This window comes from Chiloscyllium punctatum, chromosome 10 (genome assembly GCF_047496795.1).
Source record: "Chiloscyllium punctatum isolate Juve2018m chromosome 10, sChiPun1.3, whole genome shotgun sequence".
NCBI classification, from domain to species: Eukaryota; Metazoa; Chordata; class Chondrichthyes; order Orectolobiformes; family Hemiscylliidae; genus Chiloscyllium; species Chiloscyllium punctatum.
Window position 1 is genome coordinate 32,021,032 of NC_092748.1, and position 24,487 is coordinate 32,045,518.

Consider the following 24,487-nt stretch of genomic DNA (forward strand, 5'->3'; position numbering starts at 1 on the left):
AGCAGGTCAGGCAACATCCGAGGAGCAGGAGAATCGATGTTTTGGGCATAAGCCCTTCATCAGGAGTGAGGAATGAACTGCTTATGCCCAGAAACTGGATTCTCCTGCTTCTCGGATGCTGCCTGACCTCCTGTGTTTTTCCATCACCATATTCACAACCCCCAACATCAAGATAGGTCAGGAAGTATGTTGTGAAGAAGAATTAAGGAGTTTTCAGACAAAAATAGAGTGAGTTAACAGGCAAAAATCTGACACTTGGAGTACAAAATTGGAATATATGAAGTTAAGCGTTTTGGTAGGAAGAATAAAAAATCAGATACTTACTAAAATGGAGAATAACTGCAGAATTCTGAAGTGCAGGGGATTTAGTTGTTCTGGTGTACATGAGTCATAAATAGTTAGTATGTAGGTGCAGCACATAATCAGGAAGTCTATTGGGGTGCTATCCTGTATTAGGATAAAGATTGTACTTAAAACTAATGTTTATGCTTCAGCTAAACAGAGTATTAGTGGGACCACATCTTGAATATTGTGTACAGTTTTGGTCTCCTGATTTCAGGAAGGAAGTAAATACATTAGAGGTGGTTTACATGAGGTTTACAAAATTGCTGGCTGGGTTGTTTCCCCTGGTATTAGAAGAGTGAGAGGTGACTTAATGGAAGATTGTATGATTCTAAATGGTTTTGAGAAAGATGTTTCCTCTTATAAATCTGTCTGGAACTAGGGGGCACTACTTTAAATTTAGAGGTGCCCTTTTAGGTTAGAGTTGAGAGGATTATTTTTCTCTCAGAACATTGTACAACTTGAACTTTGTGTATCAGAAAGCAGTGGAGGCAAGGTTATTAAACATTGTTATTGAGGAAGTACATAGATTTTTAGTAGAACAGGGAATGTCACCTTAATGGATACGTTAGGGCCCGGGTGTCCTTGGAGAAGGAGCATGCGGTCTCCACTAACACCCTGGAGTTGTTCAGGGAGAGGTGGGCACCGCAGGGAGTGGAATGCATTATTTCCCCGTCCAACTCTATTTTGATTTAATCCCTGCCCTCCCCTTCACTGTTTGATCACACAGCATTGCCCTTTTTTATGAAGGGCGCTGCTTGTCACTGGCCACTTGGGTGTTTCCTTTCTTCCTGGTGGTGGAAATTGAATAAAGATTCATACACCTTGTGTCTCTCACTGTGTCTCACACCTGCACACACACAACATGGGTGCTGGGGAAAAGGAAAAAAAAATAGATACAAGGAGTATCAGACATGCTGTTCACTCAGAGAATAAAAAATAAACATGAGTGTCAGAGACCCCATTTACTCTGAGAGCTGCCTCTGAGGGAGCTGGATCAGATAGAAAGAAAAAAAAACTAATGGATCAGCTATAATCTTATTAAATGGCAGAGCAGTTTTGAGGGGCCGAATAGCCCATTGCTGCTCCTATTTTGTATGTTTGTATGGTTTTATTGAATGGCATAGAAGGACCAGGTACGCCCATTTCTTACGTTCCTGTCCTATACTTTCCATATTCAATGCCATGGAAAATACAGAACCATAACTCCTGTGTAAAAATTATCTCACTACTCAAAACTCACTTAACATTTTAGTCTTTGCTTCTTAGCCACTCTGCAATGCTCCATTGACCTTCACTTCCTCCTGTATTGTTAATCCCCATCCCTTCCTTCTCGCATCCCTCCAATTTCCTTTCACTATTGTGATACCTGACATTGCTGCTCACGTTGTCCTTGCTGCTGTTCTCTCTGCCATCATTACCTTAGTATATGCACTGTTGTTTGAACTTTGAAAATCTGGAAGTCATAATCACTGTCCTTTAATATTTCTAGATCTGGAGGACTTGTCCTTCCTCAATTCAATCCACAAATCCATAAGCAATCCCTCAGGCCCAATAAGTTTAAAGACTAGAGGCATAGAGTCATAGAAACATACAGCACAGAATCAGACCCATTGGTCCAAACAGTCTATGCCAAACATAATCCCACCTGCCTGCTCCTGGCCCATATCACTGTAAACCTTTCCTATTCATATACTTATCCAAATGTCTTTTAAATGTTGTAATTATACCTACATCCACCAATTCCTCAGGAAGTTCATTCCAAACTCGAACCACCCTTTGTGTAAAAAAATTTGCCCCTCGTGCTTTTCCTTAATCTCTGTTCTCTCACCTTAAAACTCCCCCTAGTCTTGAAATCCCCCATCCTAGGGAAAATACACCTACCATTAACCCTACCTATATCCCTCATTATTTTATAAACTTCTAAAAGGTCACCCTTCAATGCCCTACGGTCCAGTGGAAAAGGTCCCAGCCTATCCAGCCTTCTTTATAACTCAAACCATCCATACCCAGCAACACCCTGGTAAATCTCTTCTGAAGATTAATAGTGTCCTTCCTAAAACTGGGCGACCAGAACTGGACACAGTATTCCAGAAGAGGCCTGACCAGTGTCCTGTACAACCTTGACTAGTATTTCTTCTCTTCCATTAGTAATGTGGTTTCCCAAGTCAAGGGGATAAGTTTGGGAAAATTCCACATTCTGCAATCCCGACCTCAAAGAACTTGACCTGGGTTTTCTCATGTAGGGGAGAAAGAATGCTCCTGCTGCTTGTGGAAACAGTGTGGAGGCAGTCACAGGGCCTGCCCTGTGTGGAAATGCATTGTGTGAAAGGCACCCATGTCACACCAGAACTTTAAAATGTAAAAAGAAACCCTTTAGATCTCATTCTAGAAACACCCCCGCAATCCCCCCACCCCTACCCCGACCACACAACTTCATTATGCTCCATCCATGCCTACACATGCTAGCCTAAGCTCTTACCGAGCCACCAAATCTTTTCATAACCTCCGTGCAAACCAATGCCATTTCATCCACTTCGATAGATTCTCAGTAGGCTCCATTGTAACTGATGCCCCTCTATCAACACCATGGCTCTCTGCTGCAAACTCAGGCCAATCCATTTTTCCCCATCCACCAATGTTTACCCTTACACACTCCATGCTAACTCATCCAGTGTTCACCAACGGTATACCTTAGGACACGTGCTGAGATTAAATCAATAAAGCTCTACATTTCTGTTAATGAGTTCACTATTTTGCAAAAAAAAACCTCATTGATAGAATCCCATTCACTATGTCGAAATTCCTTCAATTATTTAAACCCTTAGAAAAAAACATTAGTTTTCGTAGCCCTACATCAAAGCCTTTCTAATCAGTTGGAACTGTCAAACCACAGTGTGCTTTGGATACTGTACTTAAGAAAATTACATTTAGTTGAAATTAGTTGTTCTTTAACCTATGCAGCTACCTCCAAAAACTAAAGCACAACCCCCACACCACCCCCCACCTCAGCCCCATGACCTTCCCCCCTGCCTATTTTCTCCCTGCTAAAAATGTTGGATGGGGGCATGAATTCCAGAATCAGGGCTCCGGCACCATTTTAGTTCAACCAGAGACCCTGTCCACTGCCTCATTGTGAAACCCAGGGTCATTGCCTATTTTTGTCACTGTAATTTGTTATGCAATTTACTGACATTCACACACTGGTCGCTTGCCAAAAAGTTAAAGCATACATTCCTTCCATCCTGTGACTTCAAGTAGCTTTGTTGGCAACATAAGTAATATATTTCAATAATGGTTCCAATGAACAAAAATATATCTCACGTGTGAAAACACGATCTCTACCAATTACAACATGGAGTGGCCACTTCAAGCATTTCATCTCATCAAAAGAATTGTGCGACTGTTTAGAATATAAATACATATTTTACCTTTTTGTTGACATGTTGAGGTTGTTATATTAAGAAGAGCTGTTTTTGTAAGATGCTTGAGATGAAAGGTTACAGTGAAGAAGAACATGATAAAAGTGAAATGAAACACATGGCACATTTTGAGATTAGGAAGAGATTTTTGTGAAATTCTTCATAGCATGATTATCTCAAAATTAAAAATTTATGGGAATTGATTCATCTTCGCTGTTCAATAAATAACCATTTGATTGTGATGCTGCAGCGTGGTCCTATTCAAAAAAGAGAAATTAGGTGCACAGCCATCCCAGGATTATTTTTCTTCTGATTTCCAAAGAATTTATGTTTGAGCTTACTGTGAATACATTTTAGCAGCATGGATCATTTATACTTGAGTCTGGACAGATTGCCTCTATTAATTAAAGCAAATTATTTAAACAGAATTTTTATGTAGTAATGTTTCTCAAGTGCTGCCTAATGGAGTCAGAAGCATTAGAAATTTATCAACATCTCACAGTTGCTCAGCTAATTACAGTACAATGCAATTTCCCTTTATACAGTATCTTTTTGCTCTTGAATCCTATTGCTTAAAAAAAGACTTGCAACCAGCAAGTCATGACAACTGGGAAGATCTCACAGATTCGCTGCTTAATCTGTCCTGAGAATATGCTATTGTTATAACAATGTAAAGATGTTACAGTTGGCCAAGCAGCCTTGGTCCTCAGAGGCAACATTTCAGTGAGGAACTTCACTCATGATTGCAATCCACAATATTTGCTGAAAGTGCACCATAGTTCGGGTAGGATTGAGCTTGAACCGTTTTTTTAATGCAACCAATTTTTCCCGAATCAACTTGTTCAAAGATGCTATGACCCACCTCTGGAGCAGATGGGACTTGAACTTAAGCCTCCCTATCCAGGAGTTAGACATGTGCTCACTTACCACAAGGTGGCCAACTACAAGCTTGACTGTTGCTTGCACTTGAATTGCCAATCAACATTCCTGCATGATCAATGGATCGCTGAGGCGAGGTATTGGAGGATGCCTGGCAACCCTGATTCCACAAGAAGACAGAATATTCTTGAAATATTAAGCAGGCAAGCATCTACAGACAAAGGATCTCACTTTTTCAGTTCAAAAACCATTCATCAGAACTGGAAAAGGTGAGAGGCGTAATATTGGTTTTAAGCAAGTACAAAACAAGTGGGGGAAGAAAGATCAAAAGGGAAGGTTTGTGATAGTTTGGAAATTAGAAGAAATCAAATGACAAAAGGGTTGATGGCACAAGGCAAATGTGAAAAAAAAGTTAAATGATTGGTAGAGAATAAGAGTAAACATCAGAAAATGATTGCTGGGCTTCTTGCTGAGACATTTGTATCGATAGTCACAGGTGAGGTGCCGGAAGACTGGAGGTTGGCAAACGTGGTGCCACAGTTTAAGAAGGATGGTAAAGACAAGCCAGGGAACTACAGACCAGTGAGCCTGACCTCAGTGGTGGGCAAGTTGTTGGAGGGAATCATGAGGGACAGGATGTACATGTATTTGGAAAGGCAAGGACGGATTCGGGATAGTCAACATGGCTTTGTGCGTGGGAAATCATGTCTCACAAACTTAATTGAGGTTTTTGAAGAAGTAACAAAGAGGATTGATGAGGGCAGAGCAGTAGATGTGATCTATATGGACTTCGGTAAGGCATTCGACAAGGTTCCCCATGGGAGACTGAATAGCAAGGTTAGATCTCATGGAATACAGGGCGAACTAGCCATTTGGATGCAGAACTGGCTCAAAGGTAGAAGACAGAGGGTGGTGGTGGAGGGTTGTTTTTCAGACTGGAGGCCTTTGACCAGTGGAGTGCCACAAGGATCGGTGCTGGGCCCTTTACTTTTTGTCATTTACATAAATGACTTGGATGTGAGTATAAGAGGTACAGTTAGTAAGTTTGCAGATGACACCAAAATTGGAGTGTAATGGACAGCGAGGAGGGAGATTACAACAGAATCTGGATCAGATGGGCCAATGGGCTGAGAAGTGGCAGATGGAGTTTAATTCAGATAAATGCGAGGTGCTACATTTTGGGAAAGCAAATCTTAGCAGGACTTATACACTTAATGGTAAGGTCCTAGGGAGTGTTGCTGAACAAAGAGACCTTGAGGTGCAGGTTCATAGCTCCTTGAAAGTGGAGTTCCAGATAGATAGGATAGTGAAGAAGGTGTTTGGTATGCTCTCCTTTATTGGTCAGAATATTGAGTACAGGAGTTGGGAGGTCATGTTGTGGCTGTACAGGACATTGGTTAGGCCACTGTTGGAATATTGCGTGCAATTCTGGTCTCCTTCCTATTGGAAAGATGTTGTGAAACTTGAAAGGGTTCAGAAAGTATTTGCCTGGGTTGGAGGATTTGAGCTATAGGGAGAGGCTGAACAGGTTAGGGTTGTTTTCCCTGGAGCGTTGGAGGCTGAGCAGTGACCTTATAGAGGTTTACAAAATTATGAGGGGCATGGATAGGATAAATAGACAAAGTCTTTTCCCTGGGGTCGGGGAGTCCAGAACTAGAGGGCATAGGTTTAGGGTGAGAGGGGAAAGATATAAAAGAGACCTAAGGGGCAACATTTTTACACAGAGGGTGGTACGTGTATGGAATGAGCTGCCAGAGGATGTGGTGGAGGCTAGTGCAATTGCAACATTTAAGAGGCATTTGGATGGGTATATGAATAGAAAGGGTTTGGAGGGATATGGGCCGGGTGCTGGCAGGTGGGACTCGATTGGTTGAGATATCTGGTCGGCATGGACAGGTTGGACCGAAGGGTCTGTTTCCATGCTGTACATCTCAATGATTCTAAGTGGGGTCCGAAGATATGATCTGAAGTTGTTGAGTCTGAAGAGCCTTAAAATATTGAATCAAAATATGAGGCTCCCACTCCCAATCTTACATTAAGCTTCATTGAAAAGGTGAGGGAGGCTGAGGAAAGAGAAGTCAGAATAGAACTGAGGCCAACAATTGAAATGACAGAATGGAATGACAGGATAGAAGGTCTGTGACATGCATTTTACATAGCAAGCCAGCAGTTTGTAGAAGAGGCTACACTGTCAGCAATGAATATAGTGCACTAAATCAGAATAATTTCATGGAAAACCAGTTTCACTCCGAAGAAGGGTGTGGGGCCTTGGAGGGTAAGAAAGTGGAGGCAAAAAAGAATTGCATCTTCTATAATTGCATTGTGTGGTGCCATGGCTGATGTTGTATATGGTACTGGTTCTAAAGGGATTGATGTTTGTATTATTTTGGTTCCACCAATTCTACTGCTATCTCTAGTTTTTTGAGTAAGTAGATGTATCTGTACTAGTTCTGTAAGGTTCTAATGGTTATGCCTGACCAAAAATTGTTGTACTTATTGCTATCATGTAGTAGGACTTCTTATTTTCTAAGAACAGTGTATCTATCTTTTTTCTTTTTCTTTTTTTTATTTATCCCCACACTATCGCCTAACTGCGGTAGTGCTTATTTTTTCCCCAGCACCCATGTTGTGTGTGTGCAGGTGTGAGACACAGTGAGAGACACAAGGTGCATGAATCTTTATTTGGTTTCCACCAACAGGAAGAAAGGAAACACCTGAGTGGCCAGTGACAAGCAGTGCCCTTCACATCAAAGGACAATGCTGTGTGATCAAACAGTGAAGGGGAGGGCAGGGGATAAATCAAAATAGAATTGGAAGGGGAAATAATACACTCCACTCCCTGCGGCACCCACCTCTCCCTGAACAACTCCATGGTGTTGGTGGACACTGCGTGCTCCTTCTCCAAGGACACCCGGGCTCTAATGTAAAGAACAATGTGTCTATTGTGGTTCATCCTCTATCACTAATTACTAGATCAATCAAGACAAAGCAATGACGAATGAGGATTGTTGATTGTGAACTAACTCAAACAACTTGTACCCAGCACTACCTGCTGGTAGAGGCGCCAAGTACCACAAGGTGTCAGCAGTGGCCATCTAGAAAAGATATCACAGATGAGGGTAATGGTGGTGATTAAAGAGTTGGCCAATGTGTTGTAGAAGGAACAATTCCTTAGGACTGCTGGAAGGGGAGGGAAACATCTATTTTGAATGGCATCAAGGTGGAGCTGAAGGAAATATCAAAGAATAACTTAATGAATGTGTATATTAGTGGAGCAGAAACTGAGGATCACACAAGCCCATTCTGGTTCTGGCAAGACTGGCGAGAGGTGAGTGTAGAAGGCAGTTCTGTTCCGTTTCCCACTGTACTGCTCTCACTGCTTTCCCTCCTTCCCAAAAACCATGATAGGATCCCTTGTCCTCATCTTCCACTGCATTAGCCTTCACATTTAATGGATCATCCTGCACAATTTCCAGCACTTCCAACTTGGTGGCACCAGCAAACACCAAACACATCTTAGACCATAAGACATAGGAGTGGAAGTAAGGCCATTCGGCCCATCGAGTCCACTCCACTTCCAACATTCCACAGAGACTGAAATTCCATGACACCCTAGTCAACTCCTCAGTGACTGCCAACAGGCCTTCCCATTCCTAGGTCTGTACCATGAGCAAGTACAGAAAATGCAACGCCTTTGTTTTTCAAAGTCCTTTCTTCCTACTGCCCAAGGCCACAACTGTCCTTTCAACTGAAATAACAGTTTGCTTACACTTGTTCAACTTTGTTTCCTGTGTTCGCTGCTAACGATGAGGTTTCATGTACACTGGTGAAACTGATCCCAGATTTGGTGTCTCCTTTGTTGCACATTGTCATTCAGTCCAGAGTCAGGACTCTTAGATTCTGGGTTCCCACTCATTTTCATTCTTTGCTCCACTCCCTCCCTGACCTTTCTGTCCTCAGCTGTTCCATTGTAAGCTCAGGGGTAATTGTGGAACAACACTTCATGTTTTGTTCAGATATATTCCAGCATCCTGAACTCAGCATTGAGCTCAACAATTTCTGATCATATTATATGCATGAATGCTATTTTTTATAACCTTGGATGTTTCCATTCTGCTCAAATGAACCTTGAGACACATGTTATCTTTACTTCTTTACTTGCCCCTTTGCTTTTGCCTTGCAGTCTTTGAGCTTTCATTTTTATTACCTTCTAGCCAGACATGGCTTTCTCCTTGCATTCCTTTTTTCCCTATATCTCTCCCTCTTACTTTTCCATCTCTACACTTGTTACATTTTTTATAGTGAAAGAGTATCAACTTGAAATAAGAATAGGAGCAGGAGTAGGCAATTCAGCCCCTCAAACATCCTCTGCTATTTGATACAATCGCCTCTGCCTCTGCCTCTACTCCACTTTCCTGCTCGCTCTTCAACCCATTACCATTTGTAAATCTGTCTATCTCCTGCTTAAATGTACTCCATGTTCAAGTATCCACTGCACTATGGGTTAGTGAATTCCACAGATTGATGACCCTTTAAGAGAAGTAATTTCTCCTTACACTGTTTTAAATCTGCTACCCTTACCCTGAAACTATAACCTATAAAATTTTTCTGTTTCTTTCTCTCTTTGCAAATGCTGCCAGATCTATTGGGTACGTTTTATAATCCCCTGTTTTTATTACAGATCAGCAGCCTCTTCAGTGTTTTCATTTTGGTCAAACTGGGTCAAGGATCCAGAGCTCTCTCACTAGGTTACCTGCACAATATAGACTATAGCATTTTACAAAGACAGCTCACCGCTATCTTCTGAGAGCTAGTTAGGGTTGGGCAGCACTTGCTGGCTTTGATAACCACCCTCACATACCCAGAATAAATTTTCAAAATGTACAGAAGTCATGGCTTCAGGAGGGTAGGGGAAGAAAAGAAAATTGATGTCGAAAGAAAACGTTTTGAGGGAAAAAGTTTTTACTTATTTAGTCAGCAAGTGAGTCCTCATATGTTGCATTCCCAAGTCTGGGTTGGACCTATAGCAATGCTCTCTTGGTGATTGTTACAGTTTTGGAAAGAAAAGGCAGGAAGTCAGGAAGTGGTTCCAATTCGTGTCATCCTTATACATGCTGCAAAATAATTAAAAATAATTGCTCATTAAACAGAGAAAAGTGAGGTCTTCCCAAAATGTTAATGAAACAAGAGCATCACCTCTTACTCCCTGTCTGATTGAATAGTCTGCATTTCTGTGACTAATTTCTCACTCCTCAGGGGTGATGTACAGTGGCAGTAAGGACAGATGGCACCCCTGTTTACACACTGATGAAAATCACCTCCAGTCTTAAAAAGATCTTTCCATTCACATGCTAAAAATACCGATAGTTGCAGAACAGTGACTTTAGTTGGTATTAACATTTTGCAATCTTCCTGCAGCAGGGTTAAGGAACAAAACCTTATATGCAACTTAGCATTCTACCTTGGACTTTATAAGAAATCATAATTTGTTCAAATCTTTATGCTCAAAAGATTACTAGTGATGTTACTAATAGATAAACAGAAGTTGTTTCATACAGTTTTAATTAATAGACATATTTGCCTTTGATCACAAAGAATTGATTCAAAGTTGTAAAATTCAAGTAATGTTGAGAACAATTTTTCCATTTGTGTATGAGATTCTGGTTGCAACAAAACTGTCTCAGTGTTGTCACTTTGATTTCTTTATTATGAAAATCTTGTGTGTTTTCTAGATTAATGTTGGTGGTGTAATTACTAAAGAAGAACAGATATACCTCCTTATTGCGGAAAAGGCAAACTGTGATCTCCATATATTGAATCAAACTGAAAAAGGTAGGACTTTGCTACAGCGTCACATTTGTTTCTCTATCAAAGAGTGACATCAACTTTGAGTTGAATTTTTACCTTTGCAGGCCAATTTGATAGTACTAAACCAGCAGGATTCTGGGGACCTGGAGGTAATACTAGAGAAACAAACTACAGAGCCCAGAGAACTTGGAGAGATAGGCAGCACTTAAGCAGTAAGTAATAAGGCGTGAGATGGGGACAGACTAAGACAGAAGTAATAAAGTCTACATTATGTTTGCTGTCTATGTACATGAATGAGTGGCATCTGGCAAATAAGGTCTTTGAGTTGCAAGTGCAGGTAGCTACACAGAAATATGAAATTGTAGCTGAACAAAGGTGAGGATCGGGTCCTAAATATTGGTGTTCAGGGAAAATAGCGAAAGAAAGGATGAGGGCTAGCCATATTCATTAAGGAGAGTATTAGAGGGGAGGAAAAACAGGATATCCTGATGTTCAAAGAAAGAAACTACTTAGCTTGAGCTAAGCAACAATAGACCTTATCTTTACATTACTGAGTACATTCTGTGGGCTGCCAACTGATGGGAAATATAGTGAGAAATAAATTTGAAAGAAAAATGCAGAGGTGCAACAACTAAAGACTAATTTTCAAAGAGACTTTGACTATCCAATTGTGGACTAGGATGGAATAAAGGGCAGAGAGGGGCAAATGTTTCTTGAATGTGTTCAGGGCGATTTTCTCCATTAGTTTGTTTTCAGTCCATTGAGGATGGAGGCATTGGTGGATTTGGTTCTGGGGAGAGAGGTTTGTTATGTAGATCTAGTATCAGATTAGGGGGCAATGATCATAATAACACAATAGTATGGTTAGGTACAGAATATAACAAAGAATAATTCTGAATAAAAATACTTAGTTGGGTGGGGGGTGGTCAACTGTGATTAGCTGAGAAAAGCTCTGACACAGATACGTTGGAATCAAAGATTGACCGGCAGAATTGGAACAAAATAATGGGCTCTGTTTAAAGAAGAGACAGTTTGAGTATGGTCGGGTACATTCCAATGTAGGGGAAAGATATGGCAAACAAATACAGAGCTAGCTGGATAACACTATTGAGAACCATATTCAATATGGAATGTTCAAGAGGGAAAGTGAAAAAAGCAAATAAGAGTATTAAAGTGAGAGAATGAGGAAAGTTTCCAGAAACTTGTAACCCAATTTAGACATAGGGTTGTGGTCTGGGATCTGGAGAATTGCAAATATTATATCCTCGTTCAATAAGGATGCAAAGAGAAGCCAAATAATTACAAATCAGTTAGTTCAATCTTGGTAATGCAGAAGCCCTTAGAAAGACCAACTGGGACAAAATTAATGGCCCCTTCGGATATTTGAATCAATTACGATATATACTCATGTAAAAGTCAAATTCTTTAGATTCCGTTTTAAGGTTACATTTGTGGTGTCAACTATTACATGGTACATGGATACTGCTTTTGAAGGGCTGAGATTCATCCAGTCAAAATACATACTGTACTATTAGAAGCCCAGTTGATCTCTAAACAAATAAAGAAAAAGACAAAATGAATTACAGGAATTATTCTCTTTATTATATAAAAAAAAACTTATCTTGGAGCGGTAATAACATCATCAGTGCAGCTGAGGGCTAGACTGGAATCCCAGAATGGAACGGGGGATAGCCAGAGGTGTAGAGTCCTGGAACGGAGATGGACGGCCCGACAGACCGGAGTCCCCGAACGGAGAGGGACGACTGACAGAATGGAGCCCCGGAGCGGAGCAGAACAGCTATACAAAAAGTGACAGAGCGGATGCGTGAGGGCAATGCAGTTGATGTCATGTACATGGACTATCAGAACATATTTGACAAGATGCCAGTCAACAGACTTGTGAGTAAAATTAGATCTTGTGGAATAAAAAGGGACATTAGCCACGTGGATACAAAATTGGCTGAGTGACGGGGATCAGAGAGTATTAGTGAACAGTTGTTTTTCAGACCAGAGAAAGGGGTTCACCAACTGTTCTTATTAAGACACTGCTTTTCTTGCTATATTTAAATAGCTAATCTTGAGTGTTCAGTGCATAATTTCAACATTTGCAGGTGACAAAACAAACTTGCAAATATTATGAAATATGAGAAGGATAATTCTAAACTACAAAAGGACAGTCATGCAGTCAAGCAATTAGCAGATGAAATTGAATGCAGGGAAGAGTCATTTGATAAATTTTGGTGGGAAGAATGAGCAGAGGCAATTTAAAATGAAGGTTGTAATTCTAAAGGGACCTGGGCACAAAACATTGAAGGTGTCAGGGGGGTGGCATAGTGGCTCAGTGGCTAATAGTGCTGCCTCACAGCCTCAGGGACCCAGGTTCAATTCCCACCTCAGCCGACTGTCTTTGTAGAGTTTGCACATTCACCCCATGTTTGCATGAGTTTCCTTTGGGTGCTCTGGTTTTCTCCCATCATCCAAAAATGTGCAGGTTAGATGAATTGGCCATGCTAAATTGCCCATAGTATACGTTAGGTGCATTAGTCAGGGGCAAATGTAGAGTAATAGGCTAGGGGAATGGGTATGCTGTGCGGTTGGAGGATCCTGAGGCAGAAGATGAGGCATTCTTCCTCCAGGCGTGATGTAAGGGAGTGGCGATGGACTAGGCCCAGGACCTGCATGTCCTTGGCGGAGTGGGGAGGGGGAGTTAAAGTGTTCGGCCATGGGGCGGTGGGGTTGGTTGGTGCCGGTTTCCCAGAAATGTTCTATGAAATGATCCACACGTTGGCGTCCTGTCTCCCCTTTAGAGGAGACCGCAACGGATACAGTAGACGATGTGTGTGGAAGTTCAGGTATATTTCTGTTGGATGTGGAAGGATACCTGGTTGAGCCCTGGTTAATGAGCCCTAGTTGCAACAGCAATGGGAATGGGCCTAAATCTTGTGTTACCACCAGCATCACCAGCAATCTCCAGCTTGTTACCTCGAGACAGTTTTTATTCATGATTTTACAAGTTTTAATTTTTCTGTATTTTTGATTGAGGGCTGAAATGGGAAAAGAATTGCTTAAAAGAAAATGAGGAAAACTGCACTTTTCAAAGCAAGTGAGCTGACACTCAATGTCATTGCTGCTCCCACAGTTTGTTCAGGCAGTAGTGGAAGGCTAGTTTGCAGATGCCAAGCTAGAGTGGTATGTATGATGGGAGATTTGGCTGACAATAAATAGTTTGGTAAAAACAATGACTGCAGGTGCTAGAAACCAGATTCTGGATTAGTGGTGCTGGAAAAGCACAGCAGGTCAGGCAGCATCCGAGGAACAGTAAAATCGACGTTTCAGGCAAAAGCCCTTCATCTCTCCACCCTTCAGGCGCTCTTCATGTATTCCTGATGAAGGGCTTTTGCCTGAAACGTCGATTTTACTGCTCCTCAGATGCTGCCTGAACTGCTGTGCTTTTCCAGCACCACTAATCCAGAAAATGACAATAAATAGTTGATTGGTCTGTGGATGTGTGGCCAATTATCAATGACAGAAGTCTTCTACATGCTTATAGTTCTGCGATTGGTTCCTGTCAGTTTGGATGAAATAAGCAGAAACCATTGGATCTCCAGAATGCTGGGGGCTGATTCTTCTCTTTGCAATAAGAGCCATCTTAAGCCTGAGGGAAGCCAATTTATTAATCCCTTAGGAGTTGCTACAAAATATGGTTCTAAACCAGTAAAATTTAGAAATTTTAAAAGAGGGAACCAGCCACCTTGTGCCTCCTGTAGGAAAGTGAAAGTAGCTGGAGAAGAAGGATCATGAAGCAAGGTCCTGACCATCTCTGGAAACCCCAGGAACTGGGACCATTGAATGATCTTCCCAGTCTTTCACTCTGCCCTCTGATCTGGATATATTTTGAGTGAGGCTACACAATTGCCCAAGCTCAGTCAAACTGGCCAATGGTGTCTACTTCCATTGGAATACCCGACAACTCATCTGCTCCATTTGCCACATTCTCCAATGGTAAAGCCAGTTGTAGTGCCTGTTTGAAGTCTAGTTGGGCTCAAGCTAGTAGGCACTTTTGCATGGTTATATCACCCAGGGCACTATCATTAACTATATAAGTCGTGCCCTGATTTGCCTTACCAAAATGAAACACCTCACATTTATCTAAATTAAACTCCATCTCCCATTAGCCAATATGACCAAGGACCCATTGTACTTTGACATTCCTGAAGAAGGGCTCATGCCTGAAACGTCGATTCTCCTGCTCCTTGGATGCTGCCTGACCTGCTACGCTTTTCCAGCAACACATTTTCAGCTCTGATCTCCAGCATCTGCAGTCCTCACTTTCTCCTACTTTGACATAGTGTCCACTTCACCAATTTTGATGTCATCTGCAAATGTAATGACCAAACATCCTATATTCACATCCAAATAATTTATATCAATGATGAAAAGCAATGGCTTGTAGCACACTGCTGGTCATACATCTCCAGTCCGAAATACAACCCTCCATCAGCACTCTCTGCCTCCTACTTTCAAATCAAAATTTTGTTCCCAACTGGCCAGCTTTCCCTGGATTCCATGGGATTTAACCTTGCTAACCATATAGGTCATGTCTACCTCTCTGCCTCCATCACTCTTCTTTGTCACTTAAAAAACTCAATCAAGCTAGTGAGACACAAATTCCCAGTCAGAAAGCCATGTTGATTCTCACAAATCAAACCTTGCCTTTTCAAATTCATGTAAATCCTGCCCACCAGAATGCTCCCCAACAACTTCATAGAATTTTAATAGTAAGGAAGCAGGCCATTCGGCCCAACAACTCCATATGACCCTCTGAAGATTATCCAATCCAGATCCACAGCTAATCCATATATATTTCGACTGAGGCAGGAAACCAGAGCATCTGGAGGAAACACACTCAGACACAGGGAGAAGGTGCAAACTCCACACACACAGCCACCCGAGGCAGGAATTGAACCTGTGAGGTAGCAGTGCTAACCACTGAGCCACTGTGCTGTCCCCTTACCCAACACTGACACCAGGCTCACTGGATTGTCTAGCTTTTCCTTACCATCTTTCTGAAATAATGGCATGATATGAGCCAACCTGCAGTCTTCTGGCACCTCACCTGTGGCTATCAATGATACAAATACCTCAGCAAGAGGCCAACAATCACTTCCCTAGCTTCCCACAAGGCTTTGAGGTACACCTGATCAGGTCCTGGGGATTTATCCACCTTTATGCATTTTAAAACATCCAGCACCATGTCTTCTGTAATATGGACACTTTTCAAGATAACACTATTTATTTCCCCAAGTTCTGTAGTTTTCATATCCTTATCCACAGTAAGTTCTGACGTGGAACACTCATTTAGTCTCTCACTCATCTCATGTAGTTGCACACATAGACAGCTTTGTTGATCTTTAACGAGCCCTGTTTTCTCCCTAGTTACTCTTTTTCCCTTAATGTATTTGTAGAATCTCTTTAAAATCTCTTTAACCTTATTTGCCAAAGCTATCTCATATCCCCATTTTGCCCTGCTGATTTCCCTCTTAAGTATACTCCTATGTCCATGTACTCCTTGAGGGTTTCACTCAATCCTAGTTGTCCATACCTGATGTATGTCTCCTTTTTCTTGATCAGAGCCTCAATTTCTCTAGTTATTGAGTATTCCCTACACCTACCAGCCTTCACACAAACAGAAACATATCTCTGTGAACTCTGATGGTTCTTAATTATTTATCTATAGTTTTAATTTAATTATTTGTCACAAATAGTAATCCATGTTCAGTAGAGAAGCCTGGTCCATGCTTGTTGTCAACTGGGTCTAAAAGGTATGGAGTGTTATTGGGGAATTCTGCATGTGTGTTAAAATCTTTAATTTTTCTGATGCCTCCAGGAAAATACTCTTTGTTACATTTAAATGTAACAAAGTAATTGACAGTTAAAAATATTACTGTTTATAGTATTTTGCATTAAAAATTCTATAATTTTACATTTCCAGATTCTTTAAACTTACTTTCTACTACTTTTAATTCATGCTTAGAGCTTTGAGCCTTTGAGGAGTTGGCTGAGATATTGGAGAGGCGTTACAACAATGTTGAGTTGGAATGTGACGCTAGCATGCCTGTTCTCTTCCCACTGTCATGGCATTTTTGTCAGAGATGATGAAGCCTCCCAATATGGAAGAGCCACTTCAATAGCCAATTAAGGGCCTTGTCCCATTGCCAGCATCATTTTGGGATGGGGAGACCACATGGTGAATTTTTGTTTTAGAGCATAGAGATGTACAGCATGGAAACAGACCCTTTGGTCCAACCCGTCCAAGCTGACCAGATATCCCAACCCAATCTAGTTCCACCTGCCAGCACCCGCCTATATCCCTCCAAATCCTTCCTATTCATATACCCATTCAAATGCCTCTTAAATGTTGCAATTGTACCAGTCTCCACCACTTCCTCTGGCAGCTCATTCCATACACGTACTACCCTCAATGTGGACAAAACTGCCCTGTAGGTCTCTTTTATATCTTTCCCCTCTCACCCTAAACCTATGTCCTCTAGTTCTGGACTCCCTGACCCCAGGGAAAAGACTTTGCCTATTTACCCTATCCACGCCCCTCATAATTTTGTAAACCTCTATAAGGTCACCCCTCAGCCTCCAGGGAAAACAGCCCCAGCCTATTCAGCCTCTCCCTATTGCTCAGATCCTCCAACCCAGGCAACATCCTTGTAAATCTTTTCTGAATTCATGGGTTGTGGGCATCGCTGGCTGTATGTATTGCCCATCCTTAATTTGCCAGAAGACAGTTAAGAGTCAACCACATTGCTGTGGGTCTGGAGTCACACATAACTCCAGAAGGTCCCTGAAGGACATTAGTGAACTAGGTGAGATTTTCCAACAATTGGCAATGGATTCATGGTCATCATTAGCCCCTAATTCCCGGATTATGTTTTGTTGAATTCAAATTCCTCAATTTATCATGGTGGGATTTGAACCCAAGGTAGGTCCCCAGGAAAGTTATCTAGGCCTCTGGATTAGCAGACCAGCGATAATATCACTAGACCATCACCTCCCCAGTGTTCTTAAAGTCAGCAGTGTTATCTGTAACTGGCACACTGTGATCCACTGAGGCATCAGCTGGCAGCAAGGTCCATCCTGGTGGCAAGACTACTTCTTTGCACTCACCAACCAAGGACCTGCATGATCAACTGTGGTGACCTTGACTCCCTGCTCCTCTTCCTAGGCTGGTGTCCATGCCACTTTTCCCAGAGTAGAAGAATTCCCAGTAGCAGCCATCAGTGCCAGCACTCTGATTGGCTAGAAGCTCTAAGAGACAATGTTTTGACCCTCAGGATGATGGGAGCTGTTTAGCTGCTGGATGAGATGAAAGTGTTGACGTGGAGTTGCACCACACACCTGCACTCCACCTGTCTTCCAGCTTCCCGGCATACCCCTTTGCATGATAAGATTCCAGCCCATACCTCTAGATTATTTGTCGATATCTGGATTATCACATTGCCATTACTGCTGTAACATAACCATTACATTACTGGGATTAGAACTTATTAACAAGAACTGGTTGAAGTGAATTGTATAAATAAATTGAAGGAAAAATTAAATGAAACTGTGATAAAGAAAATAATAAAGCCAACTGAAGGGGTTAATTGAGAAAGGTGGTAAGAGACTCAGGTGGAGCATAAACACTGGCATCTGATTCAGTCAAGTGGCCTGTCTTTTTGTTGGAAATTCAATATGATTCGATGGAATTCCTATAGTGTTTACAAAATCTGTATTGTAAAAATAGTGTTACATTTGAGATTACTGTTTGATATTTTCATAACTAAAGGTTTGTAACGTTCACTTGCTAATATTCATAATACAGACACTCATTGCCACTTAACCTACTTTTCACCAAGGAAGGTCTTCATGGGGTACAGAAAGGAACTTGTCACTGTGTCGAACATGAAACTGATTTTATTAGATAGTCTGAATTTTTCATTTATTGTAAGAGCAACCCATCAATTATCAGAAAAATAATATGTAACCAATGGAGTAAGGAATAAAATCCTTGTCAGTGTATTCTGGGAGAGCACCAGTGTGTTATGCTGAAATGTAGAATTTTGACACAGTTTGGTAATGTATTCTGCAACTGAGATGACTTGCGAATTGTGTTAGTAAGAAAACCATGGAAACTTACTTTTATTTATGTTTAGTGAAGCTGTAAAAGACTCATTACTGTCCCATCTGTCTGCTGCTATTTTGTTATGTCTGTCATGGCTTCAAATGCTTTCATATTGAAGCAAGAATTGAATCAAAAACCATACTGCAGTAATGGCAATGTGAAACATACTCATTGATTTAACCATTTGCTGCATATTTAAACCACATTTATCAGCTGCAATGGCCATTAGTCATTCCTTTCTGTATACCACTAAAAGTAAAATGCATCAAACATAAATGGAATTTTTTAAAGTCAACATTTTACATTCCTCATATTCTTGACTCCAACAACCTTTTCTCCACTGTGCCTTACATACACCAATCTGGGCCACAGAAGATTCCAAGCTTTGGTTAAACACCCCCAAATATTTCATGAATGTTACCAGTCCAGCGAACTCTTCATGTTCCAAGGACCAACAGATAGAAAGACTGCTAACTGTACAGTGTTTCATCACTTCAAAGACATTAATAGTGAATGAAGTACCTTTGAAGAGTACACACCCTTGTAATAAGTTTGGAAATGTATGCAGTGAATTTGTCCACAGGAATATGACACAAGCAGGAATGTGATAAGGTCCTTACCATTGTTTTAGGTGCTAGCTGAGTGATAAACGTACAGCAGGATATTGCATGGGCGGAAACCTCTGTCTCTTCTTCAAAACTGCCACGTGATTCATCCAGCTGAGAGTTTTAACACCCATAGAAACCTAGAAGATCGAGTAAGGATTAAGCCACCTAACCCAATGAGACTTCTGTGCCATTCAATATGATCATGGCTGATCCTCTATCTCAGTTGCCTTCTTGATGATTTGAGTTATTGTCACATGCTGAGATACAATGAAAAATGTTGTTTTGCATACTATTCAGGCAGATTATACCTTCCATTAGTATTCGAGGGTAATAGAACAGAATGCACAGCGCAGTATTAGAGCTACAGAGAAGATGGAAAGAGAGAACGACTCTATTGTATGGGAAGTCCGTTCATAAGTCTGGTAACTGGAGAAGAAACTGTTCTTGAATCTGTTGGTCCGTGTTTTCAAACTTCTGTATCTTCGGCCGATGGAAGAGGATGGGAAAAAATGTAGAGGGCTGATGAAGGGCTTTTGCCCGAAATGTCGAATTTCCTACTCTTCGGATACTGCCTGACCTGCTGTGCTTTTCCAGCACCACTCTAATCTAGACTTTGATTTCCAGCATCTGCAGTCCTCACCTTTGCCTGGAAAAGAAAATAATCTGGTTGGGGAAGGGTCTTTGATTATGTTGGCTACTTTCCTGAGGCAAAAGGAAGTGTAGACAGAGTCAATGGATGGAAAACTGGTTTGCATGATGGACTTGACTATGTTCATGCTGTCTGTTCTTTTGGTCTTGGACAGAGCAATTGCTATACCAAGCTGTGATGCATTTGGATAGGATGCTTTCTAGCCTTCAAAGGAAATAGAGGTGTTGGGTTTGCTCTTTTTTTTAACTACAGCGTTGATGTGGATGCACCTTGACAGATTATTGGTGATCATCGCTCCCAAGAACTTGTCGCTCTCGAACGTCTCCAGCTCAGGACTGTTGATACAGACAGGGTCATGTTCTCCACACTGCTTCCTGTTCTCTCCCCAGACCTGTAGAGATTGTAACAAGGTTAACCAGCTGGACCTCATAGAATATGAGTTCCTTTACTGGGGCAGTTTATCTGGTCTAATCAGGGAGCCCTGGGTGGCAGATAAAAAAGTGAATGCCAGAGATGCTGACACTCTGGTACCTGACTCTATATGAGGCAGTAGTACACTAAAAGACTGTTCATGTGGAAATAAAAGATAACTTGGTGTCAGAGAGAACAAGCCTCTATGGAATTATTTCAATACATTTGATGTATTTCAGCATCCAGAAATCTATCTATTTTATGAAACATGTGACTTGGTCTTCACAGCCTTGTGGCCTAGAATTCCATGGGTCTACCATCTTCTTAGTGAACAAATGTATTCCTATCTCAGAACTAAATGGACATATTCTAAGATTGTGACCCATTGTTGTGGACCCCTTAGCCAGAGAAAACATCCAATCCATCTAACCCTGCCAGTGTTTTATAGATTTCAGTGAAATCCCCTCTTATTCTGCTAAACTCAAGTATAGACCCAGTCAACCCAATCTGTCTTCATACCGCAATCCCGCCATTTTCAAAACCAGTCAGATGAACGTTTGTTGCCCTCCTTTGCAGCAAGTATATTCTTTCTTAGGTAAGGAGTGAAATTTCCATACAATATGTGTGGCCTCACCAAGGCCCAATATAACTGCTGTAAGACATCCTCACTCTTATACTCAAACCCTTTTGCGCAATTAAGGTCAACATACCGTTTGCCTCCCAAACTGCTTACTGCATCTGTGTGCTTGCTTTCAGTGACCCACATACAAGGTCACCCAGGTCCCTTTGTACCTCACCATTTCTCTGTTAGGAATCTAGTATGATTTAAATAACATTCTGCCATTCTCTTTTCCTATCAAAGTGGATAATTTGGATTTAGCCACATTATACTGGATCTGCCATGCCTTCGCCCACTCACTCAACCTGTCCAAATCGCTTTGAAGCTTTATTTACATCCTACACTATCAACATCAACAGATGCTGTCTGATCTATTGAGTAGTTCCAACATTTTCTGCAAGGTAGATAGATCACAAATAAAGCAGCAAAGATAATTTTCTTTGTAGTTACCATGTCCTGTCTCCACAGTTAAGCATTTTTTTAAATGATCTGAGACTGATGATCCAGTGGTAGGACCTAAAGCAGAAGAGGAGCTTGCTTAGTCTGGCTGTGGTTGACAGATTCCCAGTTGTGTCTGATCTGGTGATTGCCATGGGGACTGCTACCCCAATAACAGAGCCAGTAGCCCAGGAGTGCTATTGGTAATGACGGCAACTGCTGGGGATGCACTTACAACATGAGTGTGCATTGATAACCATACATACCATACTCTGAAAACAGTTAAGTTCAGGCTGGGGGTGTGGAGCCAGGTATATCTGGGGTTTGAGGCTTGAGGTTCAACATTGCTATGCTGTTGTTGTTGATAGGGCCAGGAAATGTCCAAAAAAGAGGAAATATTTCCAGAGTCCACTGGAAGGCCCTCAGTTTTATTGTACAGTCTCCCTGCACAGTGTCAAGCCTCCCTGTTGAGGGCAGAATGCTTGCAGAGGTGAGAACTGGTCACTGAGTGGTATTCATTGATAATGGCCTCTTAAGTGTCTCAACTGAGCCTGCAGTAGTTGACCTTCCCTGCTGCTCATGAAATAGCAAGATGGCAGAAAGACTTCAGGCATGTCGCCCAACAACATTTTCAACTCTTTTGATCTCCCAATCCATCCCCAAATTACTGGCAAAGTTTAGTCCAAATCTATGTCCTCAATCAACCTATTTTTAACATTTATTGCCATACCTTCCCCAAAATAGATCTCAAACTCTTTGATCAATCTTCTGACCTTTTGTCCATACTATGGATTTAATTTGTTTTCCTTTAGTCCCCAAGCACCTCTCCAATGGATTGGTGGAAGACTTGTACCTGGTTTCTCTGAAATTTACTTTCTTGGTCCTTTAAGGATCCTCAGATGTATCTTAACAGACCTGTATAATTTACCACCTTAGGTTTTGAATGTACCAATTAAATACTTTACTGGGACCAGCAGGAGGACTACCACTATTCCGAGGTATGCAACAATAAAATTTCTGGGCCCTGTGTTTTTAGTGGTTTCCAGCAATTCTTGACAGTTTGGTCTTTCAGCATCCAGGACAATGCGAGTTCTATTCATTTTTTCTGAATTTTCCCTTTGGTGTCATACAACTAGACTAAGAACACAATTTATAATTTAAAGAACCCAATGCCTCTTTGATATGGACACCTTGGCATCCAATGTTGTCTGAGTCTAAATTCAAGTACAGCAGTTGTTTTGCAGATTATGAGGTCCAACATTGACATTAGGTGCAAAAAAAAGATGGTTGTTTCTCCTCCTTTGAGGATGAATTCCAAGCACATTTCCTGTCTTAGTTCAATTGTTCAGATTCTCATGCCACAATTTCAGCATTGTATTTGAAATCCAACAGTGCAGCATTTGAATTTTATACCGATACATTGATTTTACTGAAAAATAAATCTGTTTACCTCTTTCTGAGAAATCTTTCCTTCATTTTCTGGGACAAGAAATAACAGAATGTTACCTGTTTGTGAATTATTTTGAGACTTGCAGTTTGGTTTTGGACCTTTCAATACAAGCCAATGCTGTCTGCCTTTCTAAGTAATTTGAGTGTCAATAATCCTGTCCAACAGCTTTGAAATGACAGTGATGATGTGCAGTGATAAATGCTATTGAATAGTAACTTTGCAACATAGGACTGAACATTTTTTCTCTGTAACGTGCAATATCCTACATTGAAATATGTAGAGGATACAACATAGAAATACGGCATTCATCAAACCAATCCATATTAAAACTGGTCTACTCACCCCTATTCCCAAACCATGAAAGCAAATAGTATTCCAACTTATGTGTCCCTATATCCTTTCAACCTCCTTTTCTTTAGCCACCATTTAGTGTCGTCTTGGATGAGCTGGAAGTCAAGCCCTGCTATTTTCAGTCAGTACAAAAATTAAAGATTTATAAAAGTATGCAAGTACCTCCAATTTCCCATCTGATAGGCTCAGGTTAACAGAAAACACAGGATAGGTTTCTGTACTTATTAAGAATTATTATGAATAATTATTATGAATAAATAGATTCTAAGGACATCACAACAATGAACTCCCTTCCTAAGGATATTGTGGGTCTACTTACAGCACATGGACTGCAGCGGTTCAAGAAGGCAGCCTACTTCCATCTTCTCCAGGGTGACTAGGGATGAGCAATAAAAGTGTTGGTCAGCCAGCAATGCCCAAGAACATTAATGAATAAAGAAAAGATCTGTCAAAATATAGTTATAACAATTAAAACTCTAATTCCTTTTTAAGTCCCACTTACATCCACACACAGACAGGCAAAAGACATTGGTGCATGGGTGGAGGGGAAGAGGAGCTGAAAATGTGTTGCTGAAAAAGCGCAGCAGGTCAGGCAGCATCCAAGGAACAGGAGAATCGATGTTTCGGGCATAAGCCCTTCTTTTTAGGATGGCGTTTTTACAGGGGGCAGGGTGGGAGGAGGTGTAGTCTAGGTAGCTGTGGGAGTCGGTCGGTTTATAGTAAATGTCTGTGTTGATTCGGTCGCCGGAGATAGAAATGGAAAGCTCTAGGAAGGGGAGGGAGGAGTCTGAGATGATCCAGGTGAATTTGAGGTCGGGGTGGAAGGTGTTGGTAAAGTGGATGAACTGTTCAACCTCCTCGTGGGAGCACGAGGCAGCGCCGATACAGTCATCGATGTAGCGGAGGAACAGTGGGGGGTGGTGCCAGTGTAGCTGCGGAAGATGGACTGTTCCACATATCCTACGAAGAGGCAGGCATAGCTGGGGCCCATGCGGGTGCCCATGGCTACTCCTTTGGTTTGGAGGAAGTGGGAGGATTGGAAAGAGAAGTTGTTCAGGGTGAGGACCAGTTCAGTCAGTCGAAGGAGGGTGTCAGTGGAAGGGTACTGGTTGGTACGGCGGGAAAGGAAGTAGCGGAGGGCTTTGAGTCCTTCGTGATGGGGGATGGAGGTGTACAGGGACTGGATATCCATGGTGAAGATAAGGCGTTGGGGACCGGGGAAGCGAAAATCATGGAGGAGGTGGAGGGCGTGGGTGGTGTCCCGAAGGGCTTATGCCCGAAACGTCGATTCCCCTGTTCCTTGGATGCTGCCTGACCTGCTGCGCTTTTCCAGCAAC

General features: G+C 41.6%; 1 protein-coding gene across 1 annotated transcript in view; it reads left to right on the forward strand.

Moving 5' to 3' along the window:
- pth2ra (parathyroid hormone 2 receptor a) overlaps nt 1–24,487 on the forward strand; it is a 94,889-nt gene that overhangs the window by 8,324 nt on the left and 62,078 nt on the right. Inside the window, exon 2 of the mRNA XM_072578318.1 lies at nt 10,376–10,475. Within this exon, the coding sequence (XP_072434419.1) occupies nt 10,376–10,475 (100 nt within the window). The remainder of the gene's footprint in view (nt 1–10,375; nt 10,476–24,487) is intronic.